The 25,019-nt window shown below is 35.8% G+C and overlaps 1 protein-coding gene across 16 annotated transcripts in view; it reads left to right on the top strand.

Annotated features, from left to right (window-relative positions):
* The window catches only part of LRCH3 (leucine rich repeats and calponin homology domain containing 3), a 125,487-nt gene that overhangs the window by 32,688 nt on the left and 67,780 nt on the right, over positions 1 to 25,019 (top strand). For all 16 annotated transcript variants that reach the window (XR_004811549.2, XR_003146727.3, XM_035709889.2 and 13 more), the window contains exons 2-4: positions 16,992 to 17,136; positions 19,732 to 19,858; positions 22,491 to 22,596. Coding sequence is in view for 14 of the 16 variants with exons in the window: in XM_035709889.2 (XP_035565782.2) it covers positions 16,992 to 17,136; positions 19,732 to 19,858; positions 22,491 to 22,596 (378 nt within the window). In the remaining 2 variants the exon portion in view is untranslated. The remainder of the gene's footprint in view (positions 1 to 16,991; positions 17,137 to 19,731; positions 19,859 to 22,490; positions 22,597 to 25,019) is intronic.

Raw genomic sequence — 25,019 nt, 5'->3', positions numbered from 1 at the left:
GGATCCCCATTTTAGCTGTTTTTAAAATGTACAGTTAAGTACATTCACATTGTTTTGCAACCGTCACCACTATAGCTACCTATAGAACTTTTTCATCTTCCTAAACTGAAACTGTATCTGTTAAACAGTAACTATTACCTCATATACCTCATATAAATGGAATCATACAGTGTTTGGCCTTTTGTGTCTAACCTCTTTGATTTAGCACATTTTTTCAAGGTTCATTTACATTGTAGCCTGTATCAGAATTTCACTCCTCTTTAGTGCTGAATGTTATTCTATTTATGCATTTACTACATTTTATTTATCCACTTACCTTTTTTTTTAAATTTTTTTTAAATTTTTATTTATTTATGATAGTCACAGAGAGAGAGAGAGAGGCAGAGACACAGGCAGAGGGAGAAGCAGGCTCCATGCACCGGGAGCCCGATGTGGGATTCGATCCCGGGTCTCCAGGATCGCGCCCTGGGCCAAAGGCAGGCGCCAAACCGCTGCGCCACCCAGGGATCCCTATCCACTTACCTTTAATGGATGTTTGGGTTGTTTCTATCTTTTGTGTATTGCGAATAATGCTGATACAAATATTGGTAATAGGCAAATACCTGTTTGAGTCCCTGCTTTTAATTCTTTGGGGTGTATACTCAGAAATATAATTGCTGGATAATTTTATGTTTAATTTTTTGAAGACCCACCATGCTGTTTTTACAGCAGCTGAACCTACCGTTTTGCATTCTTACCAGCAAGAATAAGGGTTCCAGTTAACCCCTGGTCTCAATACTTCTTATTTTCTGGCTTTTAGAAAAAGAATAGCCATCCTAATTGATGTGAAGTGGAATCTCAGTTTGGTTTTGGTTTGCATTTCTCTAATGATTAGTGATGTGGACTGTCTTTTCATGTGCTTTTTGGCCGTTTATATATCTTCTGTGTAAGTCCTTTACCCAATTTTTTAATTGGGTTGTTGTTTTGTTATTAAGTTTTAGGATTTTTTAATAATATATCCTGGATATTAATCTGTTATCAGATTACTTATTTTATTTTTAAATCCTGCTGCAGAAAGTTGGTGGTGAGGTGGTTGTAATTTGACCTTATTTGTAGGTATGTCTCCTATATTTCCTCTACTAAATAGAGGATCCCCTAAGGATCCTTTCTTATGAATCTCTTCATGGAGCCCACATTTAAAAAATTAACTAATTACCTACCAAATAATTTTTTTAATTCAGAAATTATTAATTTGGTGTGTCTGAGTGGCTCAGCTGGTTAAGCATGTACCTTCAGCTCAGGTCATGATCCCAGGGTCCTGGGATCAAGTCCCACATCAGGCTTCCTGCTCAGCGGGGAGTCTTCTTTTCCCTCTCTCTTTGATGCTCCCCTGTGCTTGTGCTCCCCCCCAAATAAATAAATAAAATCTTCACCCAAACACCCTAAAAAGTGTCTTACTGTGCATATATATGTATGTGTTTTAATAAGCAGAACACAATAGCCAAAGCATCTATTTTTTTAAAATATTTTATTTATTTGAGAGAGAGAGAACACGAGTGGAGGGGAGAGGAAGAGGGACAAGCAGATTCCCCACTGAGCAGGGAGCCTGTCACAGGGCTCAATCCCAGGGCCCTAGGATCATGACCTGAGCTGAAGACAGATGCTTACCGAGCCACCCAGGCACCCCCAAAGCATATTTTCTAAAAGAGAAATTTGGGAAAGATACTCTTCGGTCCCTTTTCCCTGTGTGTCTTTTTTTCTTTTTTTTTTTTTTAAGATTTATTGTATTTATTTGAGAGAGAGCATATTTGAAAAAGAGTGTGAGTGGGGGTAGAGGCAGAGGGAGAGGGAGAGAAGTCCTCAAGCAGACTCCCTGCTGGGCAAAGAGCCTGTCAGAGGGCTCTATCCCAGGACCCTGAGATCATACCTGAGCAGAAATCAAGAATTGGCTGCTTAACCCACTGAGCCACCCAGGCATTCCCTTTTCCCCTCCATGTGCTTTAGGTAACCTGTTCATGCATAAGAGCTAGAAACACTTGAAAAAATTTTATATAGAATTGATTAAGTTCAAGCTAATCTGTCATGATATGGAAAGCTGAAGTTTAAATTCAAGATATTTGTGTTAATTGATTCAACTGAATTTAGCTTGCTTTCATTGTGATTAAGGTAACTGGCTCCTTTTAACAGATATGCCACCACATTATTTTCTTGTGATACCTTATGTGAGAATAGGGAGAAGAACAGAAGAGCAGAAAAGAGAATGAATTAGATCTGGCAGGTCAAAGGAAATGACCCCAGCCAGCTTAGAATAGAAGTCAGACACTAATCTGAGAAGAAAGAAGGTTGTGTCGGGCTTTGGGCTACTCTAAGAAGTGTCCTCTATGGAGAATGGGAGTTGTAATAGTTTGAAAGAAGGGGCAAACTGAGCAGACTTCTAAGAGCAGAGTATTTGTTGAACATTTGCAATACCACCTAGATGTTTACAGTTGTTTTAAGAGATTTAAGTTATTCTTAACAAGTTTTTGTTTTATAAAGAGTTAGGGATTTTTCTTTTTGCTACCTTAGCAGAAATGAGCAATAAATACTATGTTAGAAAAATAATTGTGTTCTTTTTTCTGAATCTTGTGACTTTCACAGTCTCAAACTTTCTCATTTCACAGAAATGGGAAGTTAATAAATTAGCTGAGGGAAAATGAATAAATGTTTCACAAAAAGCTTTTTTCAGGTTTAAGGAACCATACTACTGTTAGGTCTTTGGGCTTCAAGTTTGTCCCCAGAAAGTAGATCAATCACTCCTAATTCATAAAGTTATTAAACAGATAATGGGAAAGGTAGACTTGGGAAAAAGTACCTCTTAGCATGCCTCTTAACTGCAAAAAAGTTAAAATAATTGAAAGCATCTCACTGAAAGTGTTAAAATAGGAGATTCTGAAACATTCTAGAGATTAAGATGGTGATAAATGGTATAATTTAGGGTTAAAATCTGTATTATATGTCTCACTTAGGATGATAGTGTTTCTCTAAATTTTATTGTTTCTGGATATGGTTTTGAAAACCTTTGGTGGCAGAGTGTGTGATAAATAATATTTTAAGATGAAAGGAAGCACAGTTGACCCTTAACATGAGGATTAGAGGAACTAACCAGTCACAATTGAAAATCCATGTCTAACTTTTGACTTCCCTCAAAATATAACTACTAATCCCCTGCTGTTGACAGAAAGCCTTACTAACAACATGAAGTCCATTAACACCTATTTTACATGTTATGTGTATTATATTCTATATTCTAGTGAAAATAAAATGTTAAAGTCATAAGAGAACAGGGACATTTGGGTGGCTCAGCGGCTGAGCCTGCCTTTGGCTCAGGGCATGATCCCAGGGTCTGGGATCCAGTACTGCATCGGGCTCCCTGCGAGGAGCCTGCTTCTCCCATTGCCTATGCCTCCCATATGCCTTTCTCTCTGTGAATAAATAAATAAAACCTTAAAAAAAAAGTTACAAGAGAACATACATTTACAGCAGTGTACTGTAAAAAAAATCTCTATGTAAGTGGACCTGCACAGTTCAAACGCATGTTCAACAGTCAACTGTATTATAAGAATCCGATCACAGTTAAGGATGATATTTATTGACCAAATAATTGAGTTTGTTTTCTGATATTATGTGAAACTGGAATCCATTTTAGGCAGAAATTCATGTTCTTTCCTGTGTGAGCAAAAAGGGTCTTTTAAATTGGTTGATATCTTTTGCTTTTACTGCATTATTTGAAAAGGAAAAAATGTGTAATATATTTAAGTGATATTTAAAAATAGGGAGGGGAGAAATTTAGAAAACTATAGGAATATATATGTGTTGTAAATATATGCACCCCTTTCTCATAAGATTTAATAATACTTCTTGATCTTTGTTGTTACATATTTCTTAACTTTAACATGTTTCACTACAGATAGCCACATATATTTATGATGATTTAAATTTAAACCCACTGGGGACCCTTTCTTTTTTTTTTCGGGGGGGGGGGGGGCTTCCTACCTTTAATTGTTCTGCCGGAACCAGAACTAGAGTGCCCTTTTCTTCAGGCTTCAGTAGCATTTTTTCACTGCCCTCTAGGCATCACTAACATGCTCTGCAAGGGCCACTGCCTGATGCCACCTTCTAAGCCAATGCAGATGTTTTTAGTTTTTGTTAGAGCAGCACTTCAGTTCCAGATACCAATTTCTGTTTTGCTTGGTTATTGCTGTGTAACAGACCACTATAAAGCTTAGTGGCTTACAAAAAAACACAATGATTTATTCTGAATCTTTCCTAGGGGTTGACGGCTTTCCCTTCTGTCTCCTACCCCATCCTCCAAATCTGACTTGCTACAGAAGTTTCTTTTACACAGGGGTGAGAGAGAAATAGCTGATTCCAGAATTGGGACATGGAAGGTTGCGAGATCAGCCTGGAACATCTTGTGCTAGAATATGAGGAAATGGCTAAAAACAAAAAAATGAAGATGGCATACCAAAAAGATACAGGAATTCTCATAATCAAATCTGGGTCATAATGGATTATAAGCCTTTGAGTAAAATGAAAATCTGAGTCCATATAGTAAATAGGACTGTAAATCTATGTGCATGTAATTTTTATAAATAGGAAGAAGGAAAAAAAAATAGGAAGAAGGGGAATATCACAAACTAAAAATATTTTATATGTCAGAATGGAACAAAGGTCCAGTGTTATTATTTTATATACCTAAAGCACTCTTTTACAGTTGTAACCTATTTCAACTTTTTAAAAATTATAAAATATTTGGGGTACCTGGATATCCATCCAACTGGATTTTTGCTCAGGTTGTGATCTCAGGGTCATGGGATTGAGCCCCATGTGGGGCTCCGCAGTTAGCTGGGAGTTTGCTTGAGGATTTCTCTCCCTCTCCCTTTGCCCCTCCTGCTCGTGTGCTCTCTCTATCTCAAACAAATATTTTAAAAAATTATAGAATATTTATCTGTAGTTTGATAATCATAATAGTTTTTCCCTGAATAATTGGATTTGATTCATTTTATGTAAGTACTTTTTTAGAAATAAATTATTTTCAATCCAGGTTATGGAATACTTCTTAAGACAAAAAAAATTTATCAAGATAAAGTTGTGATTTGGTCTTTTTTCATTATGTTCCAGTTACTGTAGCTGAAGCTCTATAGATAAGGGAGGACAGGATTCTTACTCATTTCTGAGTTGACAGCATTTATTTTATCCATTTATTTGCTCATTTTTTAATGAATATGTTATTGAGCACTGTACTGTGTGCACTACTAAGTACCAAGTGTAGTGTTGAACAAAGTAGACATAGTCCCTACCCTTATAAGAGACTCATTAAGTATTTGCTGTTTGAATCTAGAGTGATCATTCTTTTTTTTTTTAAGATTTATTTATTTATTCATGAGAGACAGAGAGAGAGAAATAGAGACATAGGTGGGGGGAGAAGCAGGCTCCCTGTAGGGAGCCCAATATGGGATTCAATCCCGGATCCCAGGATCATGCCCTGAGCCGAAGGCAGATGCTCAACTGCTGAGCCACCCAGGCATCCCTAGAGTGATCTTTTTTTTTTTTTTTTTTTTTTTTAGAGTGATCATTCTTATATACCCCCTCTATTAATATTGAGGATGCTTTTTACTATGTTTTAGGCTTTTTTGTTAACATATTATTTTAAAACTTAACAGTATCTCTGAGGTGAATTTGGCATTAAAGTAAGACTTTTGTAAATATGGAGAACAATTAGGCACCTTATTGCAAACAAAATGCCTTAGAACATTTTTTTTTTTAAATTTTTATTTATGATAGTCACAGAGAGAGAGAGAGAGAGGCAGAGACACAGGCAGAGGGAGAAGCAGGCTCCATGCCGGGAGCCCAACGTGGGATTCGATCCCGGGTCTCCAGGATCACGCCCTGGGCCAAAGGCAGGCGCCAAACCGCTGCGCCACCCAGGGATCCCCTTAGAACATTTTTTATTGAAGCATTTATATTAGTTAATTGAGACTTCCATGATTTATTGCTTAGTCAAAAATTTTCTCATATTTTTATCAAGCCAAAATAGGCTTTTTATAGGCTTTGCTCAACTAAATAATATATCCAAGGGCTGTGCCAAAGAGTGGTATAGTTGTTGGCTCATGTCACTAGTATTAGAAGAAAATATAATGGCTGGTGAAAGACCAACGCCACATTCAGGATATGATACATAGAAGTAACTTAATAGCTTAATTGCAGAGTTTTTATTTTCCAGTTTGTGGCTTTTCACAGTACTTGGCAAAAATCTGTTGAGTTTACAATCTAGAAAACAACCTAGGATTGAATACACAGACACAGAGATGGAAACTTAGGAATAACTAGTCTTATGAGTATGTGTGAAATCAAAAGCTTACTTTAGTAACATAAAGATACACTAACCTTTGTGCTTATTTAACCTCAGGGAAAGATAAGGAAATTGCTTTAAGCATTTTAATGTAAATCACTATATGTTTTCTTCATTTTTGCCTTCTGGAAATAGGGTATACTGAATGCAACATTGCTTCTTTTTGGTGACCAAAGAGCATAAATTATTGTATTGTACTCTGCTATATTCTATTGCCTAATACAATTCCATAGAATTTTGGAAGTTTTATTACTTGGTTTTGCTGTGTTGTTCTCAACCCTTTCCTTTCCATAAGAGAAGACTGACTTTATGTGTGCCTCTTTGCATTTATAGTATATGAAGTAATTTTCCATGCATTGTTTTGTTTGATTCTTAGATTAATCCTAAGAGGCAGTGTCAAAGTTGATAAAAAGAAATGGATGGGGATCCCTGGGTGGCGCAGCGGTTTGGCGCCTGCCTTTGGCCCAGGGCGCGATCCTGGAGACCCGGGATCGAATCCCACGTCGGGCTCCCGGTGCATGAAGCCTGCTTCTCCCTCTGCCTGTGTCTCTGCCTCTCTCTCTCTCTCTGTGACTATCATACATAAATAAATAAATAAAAATTAAAAAAAAAAGAAATGGATGGATTCAAGATACATTTGGACTAATAAACTAATAGTGTTTGTTGATAGGGTTAGATTGGAAAAAAGAGAAAGGATGCTTCCAGAATCCTGTCTTAAGCAACTGGATAGACAAAAGAGTTTCCATCATGAGATAGAAAATACTCTAAAAGTGATATATAGCATTTCTTTGGCATTATTTTATAAAGGTGGTTCTTGGGATCCCCGGGTGGCTCAGCAGTTTGGCGCCTGCCTTTGGTCCAGGGCACGATCCTGGAGTCCCAGGATCGAATCCCACGTTGGGCTCCTGGCATGGAGCCTGCTTCTCCCTCTCCCTTGTCTCTGCCTCTCTGTCTCTCTCTCTATCATAAATGGATAAATAAAAAAAAATCTTAAAAAAAAAACTTGAAATCAGAAAAAAATGCATTCTTTAAAAAAGATAATAAAGGTGGTTCTCAAAGCTAAGTCTTTTTTCCTCTACAGAAAAACATGAGGTAATTTTTGAAGCTTTTGGTTTATATACAGGATTCAGGACACTGCCTATAAATGAGATTTTCGTACACTAGTCAGTCACTAAGTCAAATATAGTTAAATTCTGCATCCATATTTTGCTAGTTTGAACTTTAGTGATTAAAAAGATGGGAAAATATTGGTCTGTGGTCTAGCTGAGCACTTCACTATTTGAACATAATTGAGATTCTAATAGTAAAGAAGAAAAGAACGTAGATAATCAAATGGCTACATCTCTCAGAAATAACATGACCCTTTTAAAAATCCAAATACATTGGGTAATTATGTTAAATATAGAGTGTTTCAGTTAAAAGATGCAGATTGTTCTGTAGTGAAAAGAAAGCAAACTCTGTGTGTTGTTTATAAGAAACATATTCAGAACACAATGATCCAGAAGGGTTGAAATTAAAGAAAAGAGGATATTCTATAGGTATATTCACTGTATTGGTTTCCTGTGCTATATAATAATCCATCACAAACTGAGTAGCTTAAAGAACCTGATGGTTTCTTTGGATCAGGAGTCCAGGCACTGCTTAGCTAGGTCTGCAGCAGGACTTCAATCAAGATGTTAATCAGGGCTGAGTTCTCATCTAGAGGCTTGACTGGAAGGGTCTTCTTCCAGGTTTCTTCACATTGTTGGCAGAATTTATTTCCTTTCAGTGGTAGAATTCATGTTACCTTGCCTCTTCAAAGCTGGCAAGAGAGAGAGACAGGTAGATACAACCACAGGAATGACATCACATCTCCTTTGCAATATTCTGTTGGTTAAAGCCAAGTCTAACCAATAGAAGTACAGTTGATTTTTAACAATATGAGTTTGAACTGCATGGGTCTACTTATATGCAGATTTTTTAATAGTATGGTACTATAAATGTATTTTCCTTATGATTTTCTTAAGGAAAATAATGTCTTGCTGTTGGTGATTAGCCAAATGTTCTCGACTCCAGGACTCTTTTTTTCTTTAGCTTTATTGTGAGAATACAGTGTATAATACATATATAAAATGTGTGTTAATTGACTGTTAATGCTATCAGTAACGCTTGTGGTCAACAGTAGGCTATTAGGAATTAAGTTTTGAGGGAGTCAAAAGTTATACCCAGTTTTCAACTGGAGGATTGGCACTCCTAACCCCTCCCCCCGCATTGTTCAGGGACCACCTGTATATTGGTTACTTATGATGTCCCACTTAAACTGATTTGGAGGGGCTGTTATATAAGTGCATGAACAGGGATCATGGTAATTCTATTAAAGTCAGTCCACCAAACCATTCAAAGAGATTTCAAAGCAAAGAACAATACTAGGAATAAAAGAGATAACTTAAGAATTATAAAAATTTGGGGTGCCTGGGTGGGTCAGCAGTTGAGCATCCGCCTTTGGCTCAGGGCATGATCCTGGGTGTGGGGATCAAGTCCCATATTGGGCTCCCCTTAGGGAGCCTGCTTCTCCCTCTGCCTATGTATCTGCCTCTCTCTGTGTGTCTCTCATGAATATATAAACTGAAAATCTTTAAAAAAAAAGAATTATAAAAATTTGATTTACCAGGAAGATTTAATAATTTAAAATTTTGTAGGAATCTAAAAACAGAATCCCAAAATATAAAAAGAAGAACTTAAAGAATTACGGAAAGAAATAGACAAGATAGCAGTAGTAATCATAAGGCTATAATATAACCCTCTCAGCACTTGATACAAAAAACTGGCCAAAAAAAGTAAAGGTGAGTCTTGAACAATGCAATCAAACAAATAGGAACTAATAGACAGAACATTATGTCCAATGTAGAATAAACATTCTTTTCAGACTCACACAGAATGGTTTTAATAATGGACAATATGCTGGTCCATAAAGAAAATGCAGACAAATACCAAAGGATTGAAATAACATAAAGCATATTCTTTTACTATAATGAAGTTATTAGAAATCAATGAAAAAATCTTGAACCGAATATTATTGAACTGATTCAGTTCAGCTAATGTAAAGGATAAAGCACCATGACTAAATTGAGTTTATCTCAGGAATGCAAAATTTAATGTTAGAAAGTCAATTTAATTTCACAGTATTAGGGGTGCCTGGGTGGCTCAATGATTGGGTGTCTGCCTTTGGCTCAGGTCATGATCGCGGGGTCCTGGGATTGAGTCCCACATTGGGCTCCCAGTAGGGAGCCTGCTTCTCCCTCTGCCTATGTCTCTGCCTCTCTCTGTCTCTCATGAATAAATAAACAAAATCTTAAAAAAAATAATTTCACAGTAATAAAGGTTTCATGAGGAGGACAGAAATCAGTTCTATGCTAATGGAATGAAAGAACAATGGAATAAAAAAAGAACAATGGAATAAAGGAGTAAAGCTAATTCCTTATTAATAGAAAAAAGATAAAAATCCTATGATCATCTCAATAGATGAAGAAAAAGATTGATGAAAATTCAACATCTATTACTGATAAAAATTCTTAGTAAAATAGGAATAGAAAGGAATTTCATTAATCTGATAAGGAATATCTACAGAAAACCTTTGAAATTAAGAACAAGACAAAATACCTATTACCACTTTTATTCAATATTATACTGAAGATCCTAGCCAACATTGTAAGATAATTCAGTAAATAAGGATCATAAAGGAGGGAAAAAAGTTTTAAATATTCATATAGCCATGTAATTATGGATCTAGAACTATCTAAGACTGTACAAGATGAATTACATCAATGAAAAAAATGTTCACCAAGAAAGCCAGATACAAAATCAATATATAAAAATCACTTTTATTTCTGTTAGTAACTAGTGGTTAGAAAGTAAAACTTTAAAAATATATGTCATTTATAAAATAATAAGAACCTGGGGACAAAGCAGGCAAACAATATGTAAAACCCTTCCGAGGAATATAACAACTTTATTAATAGACAAATTAAAGGCTGCTTTTATGAATTAATGGAGATGTTCATGGATTGAAAGATTCAATATTGTAAAGGTGTTATTCTTAAATAGATGTTTGATTTGGTGCAATCTCCAGCAAGTGTTTTCATGAAATTGAACAAGCCCATTCTAAAATTTACAAGGAGATGCAGAGGACCTAGAAAGCCAAGAAGCACATGAAGAACCAAGCGGTAGGAATACCTTAGCAGTTTAAGAATACATCACTCTGCTAGATGTCAAGAATTATTATAAAGGTATAGTAATTAAGAGTGAGTAATGTTGACATAAAGATGGACAAGTAGTGTAGTGGATTAGAGAGCCTTCAAGCAGACCTATACACATATAGACACCTGATAGATGCAGGAAGGTGTTACTGGCAAATAATAAGAGGGAAGATGATCTTTTTAATAACAGTCACTGGAATAAATGGGTATTCCTGTAGGAAAAATTGAAATTGGCCTCCTACTTCACATCATACTAGAAAATCAATTCCTGGTAGAGTAAATGTGATGGTCAAACTACGAAACTTTTAGAAGAATATATCTTTATAAACTTGGAGTAGGGAAGATTTTCTTTTAAAGCTGTGAAAACTACTAACAATAAAGGAAAAGATTAATAAAACATTTTACTGTATTAAAGACTGTCATCAAAAGTACCACAAAGACTGTGAAACTTAAAACCACACGAGTGGGGGAAGATATTTGCAACACATGTAATTGACACCAGATTCATATTCAGAATTTATAAAGATCTTCAACAAACCAAAAGACTTTATAAGAAAGGAAATCTATGGCCAATAAACATATGGAAAGCCATAGTACCTCATTAATAATAAAGGAAATGAAAAATTTAAATCACAATGAAATGCCACTGTGAATATCTTTAAAACAGAAACATATTAAGACATCTCATAATAACCAGTATTGACAAGGAAGTGAAACCACAAGAACACTATTAACACTGCTGTGTAAATTGGTACAACCACTTTGGAAAACTTTTTTGTCATTCTTTTGTGAAGTTGAAAATCTAAATATCTTATTATATAGCATTTTCACTCCTGGATATTTATCTAGATCCATGTATAATTGAAATGTTTATCAGTTGTAGACTAAGTAAATAAATTGCGGCATGCACATATAGAAGAAAACTATGAAGAAAGTGAAAATGAACGAACTACTCCAGGATACAACTTACATAAGTGAATTTTGATGTGGGGCCATAAGCAGTCAAAGAAAGAATTCTTGAGACATTTTTGGTACAAAAAGGTGCATTAATTATAGCATAGGGACACAGGGCTTATGGGCAGAAAAAAGCTACACTTTTGCTGCATGAAGCTGGAACTACTTTTGCAAGATTTCTCTGATGCTTATCATTCAGCTTGATATTAAACTGTTGGCTAAGATATACAGGCAGTCATGAGACCCTCTAAGAATGAAGGAACCAGCTCATTTTTGACCCTTATCAAAACTGCAGGCTGTAGATTAGCCTTCTGGGTTAAGGTGTTCGTTTTTCTGCTTCTATCCCTTATCAAATTTCAAATGTTGAATGAAGATCACAAAAGAATATACATACAGTATGCTCCTACTTTTAGAAGTTCTTAGATGTGGCAGGCAGAATTATGGCCCCCCCAAAATATTTACATCCTAACCTATGAATATGTTGGGTTACATGGCAAAGGGGAATTAAGGTGCTAATCAGCTAGCATTCAAATAGGAAGGTTATCCTGGTTTAGCTGGGGAGCAAGGTGAGGTGGACAGGATCCTTAACATGTCACAGGATTTTTAAAAGTGCAAGGAGGCAAAAGCAGGAGAACCAGAGAGGGCAGCCAGCATCAGGCCTCCACCTCACAATGCTGAGTGGAAGACAGAGGAATGGGGCAAGGCCAAGAAATGTTGATCGTCTCTAGAAGCTATTAAAGAGAAGAAACAGATTCTCCCCTAAAAGCTCCAGAAGGAATGTAGTCCTGCCAACACATCTTGATTTTAGCCCAGTAAGACTTATTGCTGATTTCTGAGCTCCAGAAATGTAAATTAATGAAATTGTATTGTTTTAAGTCACCAAATTTGTGGTAATTTGTTACAACAATAATAGGAAACTAATGCTAAAAATTCTAAAGTGTTAAAGCTACCAAGAAAATATTTATCACTAAAATCAGTAGATTGAGTTCTCTTTTGGAGAGGGAAGAGGTTATGATCAGCAAGTGGTACATTGGAGCTTCTAGGATGCTGGCAATATTTTCTTTATTTGAACGCATATAGGTTTTATGTAGTCCTTTACACTTACGAAGTTAGCATCATTGCTTTTATAACCAGAAAAAGAATTTTAAGAATAATACACACTCATAATTTTTTTAAAACTGAAGGTTATTTCTTAAAGGCTTTTTAAAATTAATTGATTGATTGATTAATTAATTAATTTATGACAGAGAAAGAGAGAGAGAGAGTGCACAAGTTGGGGTAAGGGCAGAGGGAGAGAATCTTCGAGCAGACTCCCACTGAGTGATCTCACAACCCATGAGATCATGACCTGAGCTGAAACTAAGAGTCAAAACCTTAACCAAGTAAGCCACCCAAGCACCCCTAAAGGCTTTTTTAAATCACATTTCTTTAACTATAAAACTATTTCTTCCTTGAGGGAATATGGCAAAAAATATTTTTTATAAGCCATTAGTACTTTGCAATAGTTTCCATAATATGATCAATGACCTAAATGATTCTTTCATGAATTTATAGCATGTAAAAGTATTACTCAGTTAACATAAGGAAGAAGCTACTTGTTTTCCCAAATTGAAATAAAAATACAATTTAAAGAACACCCATTTATTGAAATGCATCTCAGCCTAGTGTATATCTTGCTGTTTTTTTTTTCTGTGCTTAATATGGGTATTAAAAAATGGAAGTTATTTCATTTTTCTGGATTTTAAGTAATTTAAAGATTGATTGATGATTGATTTGAGAGAGAGAGTGCACGCATATGAGCAGGGGAGAATCAGAAGCAGACTCAGCAGACTCTCCATTGAGCAGAGAGCATGACACAGCTCTGTCCCAGGATCTGGAGATCACGACCCCAGCCAAAGGCAGACTCTTAACGCTTAATGGGCTGAGCCACCGAGGTCCACCTGGATTTTAAGTAATTTAGTCTATAATAAAAATTTTAAGCAAACTGACTTTAAATAATAATCCCTGCTTAAATTTTTTTTTTTTTAAGATTGCATTTTATTTATTCATGAGAATCACAGAGAGAGAGAGGCAGAGACGCAGGCAGAGGGAGAAGCAGGCTCCATGCAGGGAGGCTGACGTGCGACAGGATCCCAGGTCTCCAGGATCACACCCTAGGCTGAAGGTGGCGCTAAACCACTGAGCCACTGGGGCTGCCCCCCTGCTTAAATTTAATTTGTAACATGAAGCTGACTTTTCGGAGGGTTAAGTTTAAATTTAAATAAGTAGCAGTTTGCAGCGAATTTCTTTCATTTCTTCAACTTTAGTTTGAAAGTATATTTATTTAAGTGTTCTCTACAACCAATGTGAGCTCAGACTCAAGACCCTGAGATCAAGAGTCACATGCTCCAACTGAGCCAGCCAGGCACACCTCATTTCTTCAACTTTAAAAGTGATACCAGTATAATTTAAACAGGAATTGATAAAAATAACTCTTGTTGCATTTAGTATTAAAGAAATTGTTTATAGTGTGATTCTATAGGAAATTTTTAGTCTTAAGTACTTGATGATCTCTGTTAACCAGGGCTTTAACTTTTTCCTAATAAATACAATATGGAGAGGCATTTTGGCAAGATGGTGATCTGTTTCCCAACTTCAATTACTAACTACCACTTCATAGTGAAACAACTCTGAGGATTGCAAGCTCAAGGGGCCTAGAGGTAATATGTGAGTTTGGGGAATATACTGTGATCCAAATGAAATAAGAGGCAAAAGCCTTTGGGGCACTTATAAAAATTTTTGAGTTTTCAAAAAGAACTGTTCCCCTAAGTGGAAGCTTACTTTCAGTGCATTTTAGAGATTACTTGTGCTATTTTGATGATAACTGCCTTTCAAAAACTTTAGTAGCTTGAAGAATGAGCTCCTAAGGATGAGGCAAGCCATGAACGGACAAAGGAAAATAATTCGCTTAAAGGAACTCCAGCAGCCAGAGACAAGATGAACAAGGATTGCATCTATAACAAGTGACTTCAGTGAAATAGAACAAAAATAGAAACTGGAAGAGATAGATGACAGATTTAACAGGCAAAACAAAATAAATTATCTTAGATTTTCAAGAGAAACAAAGAGGCACTCTAATCATACTATATAAAAAAGGGAGAGCTTTTTTGTATATTAATTTGTGGAAAGGGTGATTAGTGTTGAGACTTAAATTCCTGGTATGGAATGTTAAGTAAAAGAGTATACCAAGAGCAGTAGAGTTGGGGGGGGGAGGGTGGATATATATAAATCTTTCTCCTTCCATATATATATAGCCACCTATATAGATACATGGAAGGAGAAGCAGCAAGATGATAGATAGATAGATAGATAGATAGATAGATAGATAGATAGATAGATAGATAGGCAGGCCCCAAATGAAGAAGGTAGAACAACTAAAGATGTAATAGGGGAGCATTTCTCTGGTTTAAAGAAAGACTAACAGGGCAGCCCCCATGGCTCTGCGGTTTAGCGCTGCCTTCGGCCTGGGGCATGATCCTGGGGACCCGGGATCGAGTCCCGCATCGGGCTCCCTGCGTGGACTCTGCTTCTCCCTCTGCCTCTCTGTGTGTGTGTCTCTCATGAATAAATAAATTGTTAAAAAAAAATAAAAAGAAAGAAAGACTAACAGAGCCACAGAGTTGTAGACCAGAGTGTTAAGGATGGTGGGGAGACACAAAAAAAACAAGCTGTTTACAAAGGAAAAATCATCAGATATGTGCCGGACTACTCAGTGTGACACTGGAAGCTAAAATAACATCTATAGGTTCCTAAGAGAGGAACTGTGCCTGTACCTAGCCAACTATTATTCAGATGTTATGGTGAAAGCAAGATAGTTGTGGATATGCAGTAATACAGGAAAAGTTTTCCATTAAAGGATTCTCACCAAGTAATTGCCAACAGAGACTTTAAGATAGGGCAGGAGAGAAAACAGTGGTAAGCAAATGAATCTCACAGTATATTTAATGATCTAAATGGATAATGATGGAATGACTATTTCAGCACATTCCTTTGTCTTCTGCCTTTCCTGAAAGTTTGCAAAAGCTTGATTAGATGCAGGTCTGTCCCGCTGGCAAGACCGTGAGGGAGGCATACAATTTCTGATTGTCTTAATTTAAGATAGCCATTTAGACCCAGTTCTAGATCCATTAATTCCTTGAAGGTTGCAAAATGCTAACATCATTTTTCATTTATAGCTAGAATACTTAAACAGAGATGCTTATTTTCATCTGTTTGATTACTCAGTGATACAGTTCATATAGGGAAGGCAAGTTAAATGTTTTCCCCTTTATTAGTTTACAAGGTAATGAATTGGTTCTCTATCTTGGGGGAGGGAGGAGGAGATGTCATTATACACTAGTATAATTCAAAATATGTGATGGATTTGAGTCCTTTGCAATTATTATCTTTTTTTGAAGTTCAGATTGCCTCATCTTTGGCCAGTGGAAGCAAAAATCTTTCCTGAATCCTTTTGACGTGACGCTGATAATCTTTAACAGTAAAGAAAGGGGCAGTATAGCAGGGTACCTGGGTGACTTAGTTGGTTAAGCGTCTGCTTTCAGCTCAGGTCATGATCCTGAGGTCCTGGGATCAAGCCCTGTGTCAGACACCCAGCTCAGCAGGGAGTCTGCTTCTCCCTCTCTCACTGACCCTCTTCTCTGCTCATGCTCTCACTTGCGCTTTCTCTCTCAAATGAATAAATAAAAAAGCTTTTAAAAAGGAAGGGGCAAGAGTTTTTTGTTTTTTGTTTTTTTAGTTTGGTTTTGCTTTTAAAAAAAAAAAAAAAAAACTCAGAATGGGGACCCCTGGGTGGCTCAGTGGTTGAGTGTCTGCCTTTGGCTCCGGGAGTGATCCTGGGGTCCGAGGATCGAGTCCCACGTCAGGCTCCCTGTGAGGAGTCCCGAGGATCGAGTCCCACATCAGGCTCCCTCTGCTTGTGTCTCTGCCTCTCTCTCTCTCTCTCTCTCTCTCTCTGTCTCATGAATGAATAAATAAAATCTTTAAAAAAATAAATAAATAAAAGTTTTTAAAAACCCTCAGAATGTTGTCTGTGCTTTTGGGAAGGTGGATTTTAGAGATCCATTTGTGTCCTAGGATATTTGATTATGATCTTTGGTGTAATCGTAGACCGATATGCCTTAGAATTTGTGTTACTTGCAAAAAATACTGGTTTTATTTTTTTAGGTATATGTAGATACTCAGAAAGAATCAGTATTCCCCAGCAAGAAGATGGAGAGGTATATGTTAAAATGGTTTTTTCAGTTGATTAATAAATATTTGAATGTTTACTCTGGACCATTCTTCACAATGGGAACTCTTCGGAATTCAATCAATCATGAAACCTGCTTATTTACCTAACATTTCAAAATAAGTTCTAAGGATTGACCTTAAACTTAATTCATTTTTTCTTTCAGATCTGTCACGAAATCGTCTCTCAGAAATTCCTATAGAAGCATGTCATTTCGTTTCTCTTGAGAATCTCAATTTATACCAAAATTGTATTCGGTATATACCAGAGGCGATTCTAAACCTACAAGCTCTAACATTCTTAAATATTAGGTAAGGATGTTCCTTTTTTTTTTTTTTTTAATTTACATTCTCTGTTCATAACTGCAGTATCTTATACATGTTCTTAGGCTGAATTAAAAATATTTCCTATATCCTTCTAGTTTCTCCCTTTGTTTTTAGCTTTGCAATAATTAACAGACTGTAAGGGTCATTAGCCTGATAGGCTTGTAGTAGTCTTGTAGCTATGATTCTCCAATTACATTTTTATTTTTTTTTTATTTTTTATTTTATTTTATTTTTTTTTAAAGATTTTATTATTTATTTATTCATGATAGTCACACAGAGAGAGAGGCAGAGACACAGGCAGAGGGAGAAGCAGGCTCCATGCACCGGGAGCCCGACGTGGGATTCGATCCCGGGTCTCCAGGATCACGCCCCGGGCCAAAGGCAGGCGCCAAACCGCTGCGCCACCCAGAGATCCCTCCAATTACATTTTTAAATAAGCTTATCAAATGAGGACAGATCTGAAAGTACTTTCATTCTTGTGATTTTGTATTTTTGTATACTAAGTTCTGAATGTGTAAATGCATTTGTTTAATTCCTTTCTATTTTTTCATATCTTGGAGAACTACTTTTTGGTTTTGGTTTGGTTTTCTTTTTATTTTAAAAGTTAAAAATTGGGATCCCTGGGTGGCGCAGCGGTTTGGCGCCTGCCTTTGGCCCGGGGCGCGATCCTGGAAACCCGGGATCGAATCCCACGTCGGGCTCCCGGTGCATGGAGCCTGCTTCTCCCTCGGCCTGTGTCTCTGCCTCTCTCTCTCTCTCTCTCTCTCTCTCTCTCTCTCTCTCTCTCTCTCTCTCTCGACTGTCATAAATAAATAAAAATTAAAAAAAAAATTTCTTAAAAAAAGGGGATCCCTGGGTGGCGCAGCGGTTTGGCGCCTGCCTTTGGCCCAGGGCGTGATCCCGGAGACCCGGGATCGAATCCCACATCGGGCTCCCGGTGCATGGAGCCTGCTTCTCCCTCTGCCTGTCTCTGTCTCTGTCTCTCTCTCTCTCTCTCTCTGTGACTATCATAAATAAAAAAATATATAAAAAATAAAAAATAAATAAAAAAATTTAAAAAATTTCTTAAAAAAAAAAAGTTAAAAATGTTCATTGGAGAAAATGAGCAAATGTAGAAAAGTATAAAGAAAATTCATCAAATGTTGTATATGTTTTAATTTATGGTGATATTTTCCTTTTTCCAGGCTTTCAGTCAGATTTTTAAGTTTTTCCCCTTGGCATGAAATACTCTTTGGAAATATTTTTATACTAAACATTTTATTGTACAGTTTATACACTTCTAAAACTCATTTTCCCTCTCACATATTTAGTTTATTCCAGTTTTCTGCCATGATAAAAATTAATACCGGCAGAGACTCTTATATATAAATGTTATTTTTCTCTTAAGGTAAATGTCTAGGAATAGAATTATTACTGATTTAAAAAATTGTAAAGGCTCATGATCTATATTAGTCAAATCAGCAAAAGCTCTTGAAAAGGGGGCCAATTGACACTAGAGATTAAAAAGTTAAATCTAGGGGATCCCTGGGTGGCTCAGCAGTTTAGCGCCTGCCTTTGGCCCAGGACGCAGTCCTGCAGCCCCGGGATCGAGTCCCGCATCGGGCTCCCGGCATGGAGCCTGCTTCTCCCTCCTCCTGTGTCTCTGCCTCTCTCTCTCTCTCTATGTCTATCATAAATAAATAAATAAATAAATAAATAAATAAATAAATAAATAAATAAATCTTTAAAAAAAAAGTTAAATCTATATAAGTAAAAATTTAACTTACTTTTTTCCTAATGATAGATGTGTGCTTTTAGTTCTAATTTTGCATGTTTTGTATGAATAAAAGATTTCATACCTATACTCCAGCTGATGTGATATATTTAAAATCACAACCTGTCACTTATTTTCCACAGAACTATATTTGGTTCATTTATGTACATTTGATTTTAAAGTATGTAGGATGAGGGAAGTAGATTACAACTACTTTTATGTTTATAACTCTTCTTTGGAAGACAAGGAGAGAGGATAATCATCATCTATCCTATTTTTAAAATCACTTTATCTTACATAAGATTAACTTTAATGAAATATTGTATTTATGTAGCACATCATTATTTACAAAGGAGTTTTATGGTACAGGGGCCTCTAGGATAGGTGGAGGAAGTTTTAAAATCCTCAATATACAGATAAGGAATCTGTATAAAAAGCAGATAAGGGACGCCTGGGTGGCTCAGTGGTTGAGCGTCTGCCTTTGGCTCAGGGTGTGATCCTGTAGTCCTGGGATCGAGTCCCGCATCGGGCTCCGTGCAGGGAGCCTGCTTCTCCTCTCTCTGCCTGTGTCTCTGCCTCTCTCTCTCTGTGTCTCATGAATAAATAAATAAAATCTTTAAAAAAAAAAAAAAAAGCAGATAATACTGTGCCTAAAACTACAAAGATTTATGATAAGTGAGGAAATGGATGCTAAAACCCAAGTTTTACCCTCTTTGTTCCTTCCAAGACTTATGTTTGTCACTTTACTGAGTATAGAATAGGAAAGATAGAATTTTTTTCTTAAGTGGTAGCTTCTGACTCTTCTCTTTTTCTATTTACATATTTAGTCGGAACCAATTATCAACATTGCCAGTGCACTTGTGTAATTTACCATTGAAAGTCTTAATTGCTAGTAACAACAAATTGGTGTCACTTCCAGAAGAAATTGGACATCTCAGACATTTAACAGAACTTGTAAGTTAATGTTTTACTTCTTTATTGTCCCACATGTATATATGTATATCCATGGTCATACCATAGTGTTATGGGGTAAAGACCCATTATTAAGGTATGTTTTTGAGGTTTTTTTCAAGTATGGATAGTAAAGTTTTGCTGGTTGATCAGTACTGAGGTGCTTCAGCATAGAGTTAAGAAGAACTGAAAGTACAAGTCTAATAGGCCCACATGGAATGGGAGAAAGTCATTAGAATTAAATTTTAACCAATATTAAGTGATTTCTATGTTATTAAACTTTTGAGATATAAGTTAATAATGCATTAAAATTTTTCAAGTTAAATCTTAATAGCATCAGTGTTCTGATTTTTGGTTAGCCCCTATAGGGAAATGGGCACTGCAAAGATCAGCCTTATTTTTTTGCCTCACATGCTATCTCTACCACCTCTCTCCCTCTCTAAAGTAAGCTATTCTTTGCTGTCTTATGTTTTCTAAGAAGCTTAACTTTCATTTACCACTCGTTGTTACTCTTTAGTACTTATGTTCTAGGTGTGGGAATGAGACTTTTCCCCTGTAATCACCACAGTAACATTATGAATTAGGTATTATAATTATCATCATACTACAGCTGAGGAAAGTAGCACTTAGATAAGTAATTTGCCCAAGGTCCATAATTGAAGTAGAATTTGAAACCAGTCTACCTTAACTTCAGAGCCCATGTTTCATATTTCTGAAATGATAAAGTCCAATTATATCCTATCCATTGAGATTTGGGAGGATAGTTCCACGTAGCACGTAGGATTATTAACAAAGATAGACATCATAAACAAAAAATAAATATAATTTAACTGGACCACACATTAGCTCTTTCTTTTTTTTCAGGTGGATTATGAATATAAAAGGTCACATGCAAAAATTCACAAATATATTAAATCTGAAGTCTAGATACTAAACCACTATTTATTTAGAAGCAATTACATCTAGGATATAAGGTCCAAAATATTTGTATGTTAGCATTTGTTCAGAACTTGGGTTATTACCATGAATTAATATTAATTTTACTTGTGATTCAGATTCTGGTTTTCAAATCATTTAAACTTTCTGTTTCTGCGTATCAAGTCATAAATACCTAAAAGATATGTCTTGTAGAAGGAGCTTTTAGCTTTCTACAAAAGAGGTAAATTGATAACCTCAGTCATACGAATAGTTTGTGTCAGAGTGAGAATTAATAATCCCAAAGCTCCTGATTCCCATGTGATAGAACATGTTCTCACAACATTTTTATTGCTTCTTCCTTTTATTTTCCTTCTTTTTTTTTTTTTTAAGTTTATTTATTTAAGTAATCTCTACACCCAAAGTGAGGCTTGAACTAACAACCCCAAGTTCAAGAGTCACATGGTCCTTCAACTGAGCCAGCCAGGCCACCTATATTTCCCTTCATTTTTAAGAGAGAGTAAACTTTTGTCTTTCAAGATATACATTTTATATCTTGAGATATATATAATATATATATAATATTCTCTTGAGAGAAATATTATAGATTACTGTTACCATCTGGCTCATGTTCAATTTTCCCTATCCTTTCAACTTCTTTTCCTTTTAACTTTGATACTCAGAGCATTGGACTAAGAACATAGCTACTGATTCTACTTCAGTCATTAATTGTTATGAAAAGTAAAAATAATATTTTCTTTAAGAATATTATGGGAAAACTTAAAAATAATGTTTGAAGCTTATTGAAGTTTTTAGTAAGTGGTCTTTTCTTTTTTTTTTTTTTTTTTTAGTAAGTGGTCTTTTCTAATAGTCCATTAAAATTGTCTTTTTACTCATATACTGGAGGAGTTCTAAGTGTTAGTGTGGCATTTGGAGCTTTTGTTAACCTAAACAACTTCCTGCTGTTACACATAGATTTATACATTTTTCTGGCTGGTTTCAGGATTATGGAATTCTGAATTTGTCGCTCTTGGAATCTGTGGTCAGTCTCTTATCAGAATCAGTGGAATCAAGCTTTGACCAAGATACCAAAAGGCCTACATAAAACATGTATTGGTACCAGCTTGATCAGATGCCAATTAGGCAGTATCTTTTCCATGGCCTATGAGTTATATGTACTTTATTATTTTTTCCCCTCACTTTTAGTTTAATAAAGAATTGAGTCATCTTCAATGCATTTTTATTTTATATTCTTGAGCAAGCAAGCTGTTATTTTGAAAATCTAATTTCCTTTCAATTAATTTTTTCATTATAATTTTTATCATTGTTTTTTCTTCTAGTTTCATTAGAACACTCATAAAATAAAATATTGTCTTGAATAGATGTTTCTATACTTTTTTCTAAATTACCTTTTCACTAGAATTTTCATTTGATCTGATACTAGGCCTTCTGTCTACACATAAGTCATTTAATTTTTGTTCTACTCATAAAATTAGTGTAGATCAATATAAAAATTTATAAAATCAGTCAGCAGCCTATAAGTTCTTAGAATTAAATGCTAGTACAGACTGTGGAATTATTCTTGAACACAGAATCTTTTTTCTTTTTTTACAATTAAAACAGACCACAGGTGTTATCAAACTTCGTTCTACACATGGTTTAAAGCAGGCAAGTTTGTAATATTAGAACAATTCTTTACTTTGTATCTTTTTTTAAATAGGATGTGAGCTGCAATGAAATTCAAACAGTACCTTCCCAAATTGGTAATTTGGAGGCCTTGAGAGACCTTAATGTAAGAAGAAACCACTTAGTACGTTTGCCTGAAGGTAAGAAAACTGGGAAATAATTTTTTTGCTTAAAAGATCTCTAGGTACAAGGCAAAAATGCTTAAGAGTTACAACCAGTGTTTGAGATATAATGGTTCAATTACTATATGTTATCATTTCCTTGTGGGTTTTAAAAGTTAGATTTGTAGGGATGCCTGGGTGGCTCAGCGGTTAAGCGTCTGCCTTTGGTGCAGGGCATGACCCCCGAGTCCCTGGATTGAGTCCCACATCGGGCTTCCTGCATGGAGTCTGCTTCTCCCTCTGCCTATGTCTCTGCCTCTCTCTTTCTCTCTGTGTCTCTCATGAATAAATAAATAAAATACTTTAAAAATAAATAAATAAAAATAAAAGTTAGATTCTTTATTGAAAAATTCCAGTAACTATTAACCAGTGATTGTATTTTTTAGATTTTACAGAATTAATTAATAACTCAAGGTAGAGTCCCTGGAAGTTTCAGTAAGTGCAACTACTTGGGAGAAATATATCATAGTTTTGATAAGGAAATAGTTTAGCATAATGAAAAACATTCCTACAATTTGCAGTGACTAAAAATGGACTTGGTTGAACTTAATTGCTTTATCTTTCCCTGGAAATGTTCAGATAGAGGCTAATTAATGGTTGGAAGTGATGTGTAGAATGAATAATGAATGGAGTACTAGGAGGTTGGTTATCATAGATTCACTGTGGGCTCTGGTTAATGTATCTGAATGATAAAAAGGATTAAACACATTAAGTATAATTAATCTTTCAAAATATAAATTCATGAAAGAAGCTGTAAAAGGAAATGAAAATGGGGAGAACTATTATTTTATTAGATCAGAGTATATATTTAATTTTATTATGGAAAATTTCATATATAAATGAGAGCAGTGAATCCTCCAGCTATAGCAGTTATCACCTCCTGGCAACTCCTGTGTCATCTATCCTCCCATCCACTTTCCCTTACCTGTATCCTTTAGAAGGTATTTTCATGACCATGATGCTCTGGGTTCTTCTACAAAGCATGACTTATAGTATATAGTAAATACTCAATTAATAACTAAGGAAATTTTTGCTTCACTGTGGAATCCAAATGTTAACACCAGTATGATCCAGTCTGATTTTAAGTTCTAACATATGCTAGTGCGACTTTGACATTTTGGATATCAGAATGTCTCAATAAGTGATTTTTTAGTCCACTTTTTTTTTTTTTAAGATCGATTTATTTATTCATGAGAGACACAGACTGAGAGAGAGAGAAGCAGAGACATAGGCAGAGGGAGAAGCAGGCTCCTTGCAGGCAGCCAGATGTGGGACTCGGTCCCAGATCACGGGATCACGACCTGAGCCGAAGGCAGGCCCCCAACCGCTAAGCCACTCAGGCGTCCCTCAGTCCACTTTTACACACTAACTGCAGTCACACTAGCCAAAATCCTGCATAGCTTTCCTCTCAGTCGCTTGCCCAGTAACCTTTACACCTTTTATTTTCAGAGCCCTTCCTCATTTCTTCCTAGGTCTCCTTTCTATCCCCTCAGGGATGTGAATGAAGGCCCCAGCAGAACTGACCAAATCATGGCACAGGCCTTAGAACCCCAAATTTCTGTCTAGGATTATCCTTCTACACAGGACTCACCTACTGTGATTGATTTTTAAAGGCTTACTAATGTAATAATACAGACTTAATGTAAAGTAAATTAATGAAAACATTGGGATTTTAGTGAAAATGAAAATTCAGAGTTTTAGAGGACAATTACAGTCTGAAAGTTTTATCATCTAATTTATTTCTCTAATTTTAAATGTGTATTACCAAGGAAAAAGTGAGTCACACAAATAGTTTTATTTTATTTTTTTTATAATAAATTTATTTTTTTTTTGGTGTTCAATTTGCCAACATACATAATAACACCCAGTGCTCATCCCGTCAAGTGCCCCCCTCAGTGCCCGTCACCTATTCACCCCCACCCCCCGCCCTCCCCTTCCACCACCCCTAGTTCGTTTCCCAGAGTTAGGAGTCTTTATGTTGTCTCCCTTTCTGATATTTCCCACACATTTCTTCTCCCTTCCCTATATTCCCTTTCACTATTATTTATATTCCCCAAATGAATGAGAACATATAATGTTTGTCCTACTTCACTCAGTCCACAAATAGTTTTAAATGATTTTCTATCAGCTTATCTTGTACTCTTAACATATTTAGCTAAACTGCATGGCAAGAAAGCTTTATTCCAATAGCTACCTAAGTTAGTATGGAAGTTCATGTTCATTAATTGGTGGTCTCTAACATATTCCAATTTGGTAGATAAAATAGTATGTCTTTTATTATATTGCCATTTTTATTTTAAATTTTAATTGTTATTAATATATTGCTCAGAAAGTCAAATAGTATATAAATATATATGTCGTTCAGAAAGTTGAGTATAAAAAGCTCAAAATCAGTAATAGCA

This window comes from Canis lupus, chromosome 33 (genome assembly GCF_003254725.2).
Source record: "Canis lupus dingo isolate Sandy chromosome 33, ASM325472v2, whole genome shotgun sequence".
Lineage (NCBI taxonomy): Eukaryota > Metazoa > Chordata > Mammalia > Carnivora > Canidae > Canis > Canis lupus.
This window is presented reverse-complemented; position numbering and strand designations above follow the sequence as displayed.